The 7,500-nt window shown below is 47.2% G+C and overlaps 1 protein-coding gene across 12 annotated transcripts in view; it reads right to left on the bottom strand.

Annotated features, from left to right (window-relative positions):
- ptprma (protein tyrosine phosphatase receptor type Ma) overlaps positions 1 to 7,500 on the bottom strand; it is a 190,291-nt gene that overhangs the window by 100,610 nt on the left and 82,181 nt on the right. For all 12 annotated transcript variants that reach the window (XM_042067078.1, XM_042067079.1, XM_042067081.1 and 9 more), the window contains exon 7: positions 3,563 to 3,856. In XM_042067078.1, the coding sequence (XP_041923012.1) occupies positions 3,563 to 3,856 (294 nt within the window). The remainder of the gene's footprint in view (positions 1 to 3,562; positions 3,857 to 7,500) is intronic.

The raw sequence follows: 7,500 nt of genomic DNA, 5'->3' as shown, positions 1-7,500 counted from the left end.
AGCCCCACCTAATTCAATGGAGCTTTAATGGAAGGTCTTCCCCATACTGCCCGGTCAGATAGGAAGCCATTCAGGTGACCTACTAGGCTGGGATCATTACTGACAGAAATCCTTGTTATTTAGTGCTGGGGTCACAACAATGACTGTCACCATGTAACTCCTGCTGCTCCGATTTCCATTAATTGGAAAGCTTGCCAGGTCGCTGGCCTCAGCTTCTAAGAGGATCCTGATGATCCTGTCGATCTGTGACCTTGGAGAGAACGAGCACTGATGGTGTCAGAGGAAGCGCATGGGTGGGTGAGACTTGGGGGCAGCCAAGAGCCGGAGAGATTGAGAAAAAAAAGAAATGCTTTAGATTTTCTCCTTTAAAGCTCAACTCAATCACAGAGCTGAATGCAGCAGGACTGTCAACAGAAAAAAGCCAGTGTGCAGAGACATGTGCACCACTTTTGATTTTAAGCAAAGAGACTGAGTCTACCTTCACTTACATTTTCTATCTATCAATGTCAACCTTGGCAAGATGTTGTGCAAATTGGAAGGGAGTTTGTTCAATCAGATACAGCACACAGTTTGGTAAACTGCCTTTACCTTGACATGAGTTTTGTCAACACTATCAGAAGGGATAAAAAAACAAGCAAGTAGCTTCTGGTGGGGACAAAGAACCAGGAGGAGACAGACACAGTGTGAGTAGCCTCTCCTCATCACATCACAGTTCTACGCATCCAGGCCAGCTGTTGAGTACTCTGCCAGCATCAGCCCAGAGAGTTGTTGCAAGATTAACCAGCCTAATAAGCTAGAGGCACTTCATTACAAACATCCCAACGGCTCGGGGCACTTGGCAATTACGCTTATCGATATACACACCTGCAATTAAATCTCTGCAGAGATATTTATTCATTTATTTGTTTACTTATCTATGCATTCATTTATTTATTTGTTTATTTATTTACTTCCACCTTCCCAACTCCTCTGGCTTAGCAGGCTTAACTCCGTATAACATGTCAAACTCACAAGATCGTGCCTGAAAGAGAGTTCGTGTGGAAAGGTATTTCAGGGTTAGCCTACATTTTCTGGGTTAGCTTTCCACTGCGTTCCACTGCTGTCTGCCAGGTCAGCAGGGGGCGCCGGCACAGGCAGGTATGCAGGTATGACAGGAGGCATGCTTAGAAATCGGCCGTCCCCTCTTGCAAGAGGGAAGAATTCAAAGGGGCCTGGTTCACCCGGGGAGGCCGAGTCGGGTCTTGGCATGTGTGCCCAGTGCCGTTTGATCCCTGCCCCACTCCCCCCCCCCGCCCCGGTTGAATCGGTTGAGCAGTTTGTTTACATTTATTTGCCAGATTGTTATCTTTAGTCCTCCCAAAAAAACACACTTTCACTGCTGTCTGATGACCTGACAAGGCCTCTGCCTACACAGCCGTCTCTCTCATTTCTGGGTCTGTGTGCATCTGCTCCTTTTGTTTTTGTTGTTGTTGGTAAATGTCCGTCTGTGAGATGATCTACGGGAGGGCAACTGCACGGCTTGACCTGATAAGTGCATCAATAATCAAAAGGTGATTCATGTAAATGGGGTTTTTGCCATCACACTCGATTTTGCGGGCCCGTGGCGGCTTCCAGTCCATTGGCCGCGCCGCGTCATGTGACATGCTAATGATGGGTTTGGAGCGTGGGGCTAATGGAAAAGCAATTAGCGGCCAGTGTGGGCGGCAGCCGTGCACCGCTGGCCCGCACATCCCCGCCGCTGGACTAATCACAACAGCCATTTAGAAGAAGAGTCATTGCACCTGTTTAATTACTGGGATAATTGCAGGACGTTTGTTCCTTGGCCCAGGGGGTCCTGTGCTTCCTTGCTAATGCGCTAGCTGCTTCAGCGAGCCCTTTATAACGCTAATGTTTTCCGCACGCCATGCCTCGCTCCCCCATGGCGGGGGTGCATCCATCGGCCGGTTGGTGTGTGTCAGGTGCAGCGCTGGCTTTCGCTTAGTTTGCACAGAGGAGACGAATGGGGGAGTGGGGGATGGCAGGAGGATAAACAAAAGCAGACCATAATGAATTTAGCATTAGCTGCTTAATGAGTGTTCTGCTGATTTAGCTACAAACAAACATCCTACCAGTAAAAGGGACCTGTTGGCAATCCCCTTTAGAGGAAAGAAAAACATGAAAGGAATGGGGCAAGATGGAGAGATGAATGTGTTTTAGAATGAAAGCGCATTCTGAGGCCAAATTACCATGACATTTTAATGCTGTCATCTGTTCAAATAATTTCCAGTAATTTGTAAAATGTGTTGGAAAATAAAGAGGACTAATTAACTTCTGCCAAGACAGAAATAAATGTATCTTCTTATCTCTTTTACGTCTACAAGAACAAATGTGAGGATATTTCTAATTTATAGCTTGTGAAGTAATGGCTACTCAGCCGAAATTTATTTCTTGTATCAATCACAGAATCCTCAAGATGTCTGAAAATCCCAGACATAAAACGGAGAGGAGACTGACACAGTTTGTCTCTACAAATGACCACAGTGAGTCATCCGCATTCGTCTCCTGGGCCCAGCACACAAAGCCTACCTGTTCTCTAAACACGGCTTGCTGTGAGACGACAGCGGCACCATCATCCATCACCAGCCACCAAGCCCCCCCTTCATCCCCAGGAACCCGCGACTGGGGAGCCAGGCAACCTGCTGCACAGTGACAATTACCGCAGCTAAAAGATGACATCTCTCTCTCTCTCTCTCTCTCTCTCTCTGTTTCTCTCTGTTTCTCTCTCTCTCTCTTTTGACACTGACGGCAACAAGCTATCACTCTGTGTTGCGGTCGGTAGGCTATGTGCTAGCAGAGCCACACTAAGCCTAATCCCCCTGCTGCCATAAGTGATTACTACCCAACAACACGCTTCTCCCTCTGCAGCTCCCACCTCCTGATCCCAAAGAGAACCATTCAAGATGGAGGTCATAACATCCCTAATGGTGCAGGGATCATGACAGACTCTCTTTCTGGTGGCTCCCAGGACTATTCCTTAGGACCGGAAAAGGGGTGAATGGGGGTGGGGGTGGGGTTGTGGTGTAGGTGGACGCACAGATGTAGAAACATTGCTGAATGCATTCAGAATAAGGGAAAAGGTCCACAGGTGCTTTTCATTCATTTTTTAGCGGGTCAGCTGAGTTCAGGGACCTCCAAGTCAACTATGAATGCATATGTGTGGCATTAATGAAAAACATCTCACTTCCTTAATAAATATCTCCTGCTGGAGTACGCCACCATACCATTCTATTAATCCAACTAAACAAATACAACAAAATGAAACTGCAACAAGCTTAGCCTGGGTTGCCCCTAGTTCTGTGACCTGTGTGGTGATTTCCAATGAGTTCCCCTCTTCCTCCTGATGTAGTGCAAGACATGTAGTGCAGACTGTCTGTCTGTCTGTCTATCTGTGTCATATAAGTTAAAAACTTACAAGGTACAGGGTCACCATATCTCAGTCTACAGTCCATAATCATCAGCATTCTGTTTCTTTTAGCATTGCAGGACAGTGGGACTACTTTTATTAAATGTCTGTCTGACTCACCAGCACACTTGGTTCTGGCACGCAGGGGAGGTCCAGGAGCCCCAGTACCCCCTTCATTGGGTCGGGTCAGAAGCACACTGATCTCGTACTCGGTGTCTGGGTCCAGATGGCCGATCTTGTGGGTGGGCTTGTCCACGGGCTGGTTATCTATGAGGCTTCCGGTGACGGTGCGGTACTCGACCTCGCGCTCGATGATGGGCCCGTCGCCATTGATGGAGTTGGCGTTGAGCTGGATCCACAGGTAGGTGGCGCCCACAGCAATGAGCTGAGGGGGAGCGATCGGAACCGGAGGTTCTAGAAGTCAAAGCAGAAAAAGGACAAAACAAGTTTAACAATGAATGCCTATCACGTAGCTAAAGTACTCGTTCGCACTATAAGTCCACCACTTAGTCAGTTGGCTTTGTTTTTGAGAGATGACATTACCATTCTAGGTGAGAACAACACTAAGGCTTCTGAAGTCCAGATCACGTTCTATTCCAGGCGATAGATGTGTGTGTGTGTGTGTGTGTGTGTGTGTGTGTGTGTGTGTGTGTGTGTGTACCATGTTGAGACTCCTATTCATCTGATGCCTTGGGTTTTATCTTAAGTAGGTGCAATTAAAGTACTCTGAGCTCACAGCACAAAAGGGGGGCTCTATGATTCCCAACATGGTGAGGGAGCTTTTGTGATATGGGGGAGATTTGAAAAGAGCTAATGAGTTAAACCAATTAATTTCCTGACCTTCATCGTTTCAGAACCGAGAGGAATTTCATTACCCGTCACCCCTGTGGTCCTGCTCCACTTCTCCCACGACCTATTTTTTAGTCCCCCACACACACACACATCATCTCTCTCTCTTTCTCTCTCTCTCTAACGCACACACATACACACACACCACACACACACACACACACACCCTTGCAGCACTAGTGTGTGTGATTAGGAGCTAATAGAGCACAAAAAATCTATTATGGTGATAAGTGATTTGGGTATAAAATAAAACATAACTTGAACAAATGTATGTTTCTGTGTTGCTTCCTTGTGGCAGGCTAGGAATGTTATTTTTTGAGCATGGTGGTATTTCTGCTGTCGGCTGTTGTTTCATTTTAGCTTCATATATTATATCTATTATGATGAGTAACTTGCTTATGGACACCATTTTTCCTCATAAGCAACACGCCCTGTAGGCCTTCACAATTGATGACTGTCTGACGGGAAAAATCCAGGTCTGGCATTTTTCCGAGTAAAAAACTCTTTAGCATTTGAAAGTCAATACGCATGAAGACAAGCCATTTGTCATCACTCACTGCTTGTTTCTGAGACAAGGTTAAGCTAATGAGATGTGTTCCCACCTCCTCAGCTCTGTTTTATTTAGACTCCAGTCTGGATGAAATTCGCTCACAAAGGGAGGCGTCAGGCAGGTTTCAAAGCTCGAGTGGAAGCGCCGTAGGCATTCTGACACCTACAGAGGCCTGTAGTGTAAAAGAAACATGTTTTGGGGGGAGGGATATGATATTGATTGGAACCGCGGAGAACACCAATTACTGGTGAAGTAATGGGTCATCCATCTTCCTGACAGGCCCGCGTGCAGGTGTGACCAGAGCAGGGAGATGAAGCAGAGAGGAAAACGCTGATGTCTATGAGCTTTCCCAAACCATATCGTGTTGGGAGAGCAAGGCCACTCCTGTCCACTGGAAATTCCCTGAACCAACAGGACGCTGTCAATTACTTAGTCACTTCTCTGCGCGTTCAAATAAACTTGAGTGGTTAAAACTGGGCAAACTTGTAAAACACCTCTAAAAACTCATGTCGTAACTGCCATGGTGAGAGGATGTTGAACCATTCAATCTGACCTCCATTAACATTCTCTGTATGGCTCGAGGCACTGTGTCAGAGTTCTCCAGACTCTCAAGAGTTCAATCATCTCCTGTTGGGCTCCAAACATCTTTCTCTGTCTAGATCCCGTAACTTAGACGCAGAAATCTAACATCTGGCGCTTTTAATCTCTCTTGTTCTACCCCCCTCCCCTCTGTCATCTCGTAACTCAAGTCTCCGGGGGTCTGTCTTACTTCTCAATTTTCAGACAGCAAGACAGGGAACAGGTGGAGACATTTCACATTGGAGACAAAAAAAAAACACAGAGAAAATATTCAGTGCCACCTCCATTGGACAGACTAGCTTAACATGAAGTGACATTTCAATCTGTCCGCCCGATGGGCTTGAAAGCGTCAGGGTAGGAACGTCCAGGTGGAGGTGTCACCAGGGTCCATGCAGCTGTCTGTGTCTCGGGTCAGGGCTGTCATTGTGTTTGCATGGCTGAAAAAGACATCAACGTCAGGCCACGATCGGTTTCGGAGCAGCGGGCACCACAATCGATCGTTCTCGGAGACCTCCTCCGGCCACTGCCACGGCCACTGACACACGCGATAATGTGAAAACAAAAGGTCGAGATGCTTCATCAAATCCACGGCTGACGCGTCATGCTTGGCGACTGACACATCTATATGGATATTGATCATATCAGTAATGAGTTAAAAACACAAACCTGGCTCCATTTCATTTCTGGTCAATAGTTCAAGACCTGAGAGAGTGGGGGAAGGGGGGGCATATGCTGAATCTGAAATAAGATGTACCCTTTCATAACTTCATATTTGAAATGATTAAAAAGCCAGTCTTTCACATATGAAATCTAAAATTAAGATGATGGTATACATGTAATTGATGAAGAAATTGTGAAGCAACAAAACACATGCTGACACCCTGATTATAACTTTGTGAACTTTGTTCGTAGTGGCCTCCCTGAGGTCAAAGGCCGTGAAGCAGGCAGGCGATGGCTTAGCCAGGCATTAGCAGACGCACGCCTCTAGTGTGGACACTGGGTGTGTTGTGCTTGTCGCCATGGCCGCTGTCGCCATGCAGCTGTCGCCGCCACAGTGCTGACCCAGCAGTTGTGTGGTGTGGGATGTTTAGTGCAGGGCACAGCTGTGTGTGTCAGAGCTACGCTGCCGCACCTGCCAGACACACCCACAGCAGCGACCGCGACCGCCGCAGGCCCTATATTTAGAGATGGCCGTCGCCCTGCAACCCTACTCCCAAACCAGCGATCTCCACGATCTCCAGATATCTGTTCCAAAATGTCTTCGCCATCCCAAGATCCTGGCCATGCTTCCTATTAAGGAGCCCGTTTGGTCAATATTTAGCGAGTATAAAAACAGCCTCCCTCTGGGCATGTGTGTGTGTGTTTTTTTCATGTGGATATTTTGGTTCATGTAAACATTTTTTTTTTAAAAGGCCAACAGTACTTCAAACCTTTAAACATGGTTTTACTGAAAATTGAGCTGTGTGATAGCCAGGTTTATTCCAATAGCACAAACGAGTGCATTTCAGAGTGAAACACTCTGGAAACAAATAGATTTCTGGAGTACTAGAGAGAAAGAAACAGAAATGGAAAAGGCCTTAACTGGCAAACGTACATCCTCATTCTCTGAAGGATAAAACTGTGCAAAAGCTCTCTCTAGTATTCACACCACCGCAAACGCAGCATATTTCCAATATCATGCGCTTGCATTTACTGGCAGCCTAATCCACTGGGCTTAAGGTGGAGCTAACTAACAGCAGCAACAGCTCCAGGTGTGTGTGGTGTGATGTGGTAATGGGCCTCTGTGGGCCCTAATAGGCGATTGATGTGGTGGACTTAAAGAGAGGGTGCAGCTTGAATGATTTAGCGCTCCCCGGGCTCCTCATGTGCACAGCCAGGCTGCAGGGTCAGCCTTGTTAACCTGCTGGCCCGAACCGCTCTGTCACTGAGACCTGGCCAGAGAAACGCTGTCCGGCACCTCTCTCACACACACACGCACACACACACACACACACACACACACACACACACACACACACACACAGGGACACACAGACACAAGCACAGACACACGCACACACACACAGGGACACACACATAC

This window comes from Alosa sapidissima, chromosome 17, assembly GCF_018492685.1.
Source record: "Alosa sapidissima isolate fAloSap1 chromosome 17, fAloSap1.pri, whole genome shotgun sequence".
In the NCBI taxonomy this organism is placed as follows: Eukaryota; Metazoa; Chordata; class Actinopteri; order Clupeiformes; family Clupeidae; genus Alosa; species Alosa sapidissima.
This window is presented reverse-complemented; position numbering and strand designations above follow the sequence as displayed.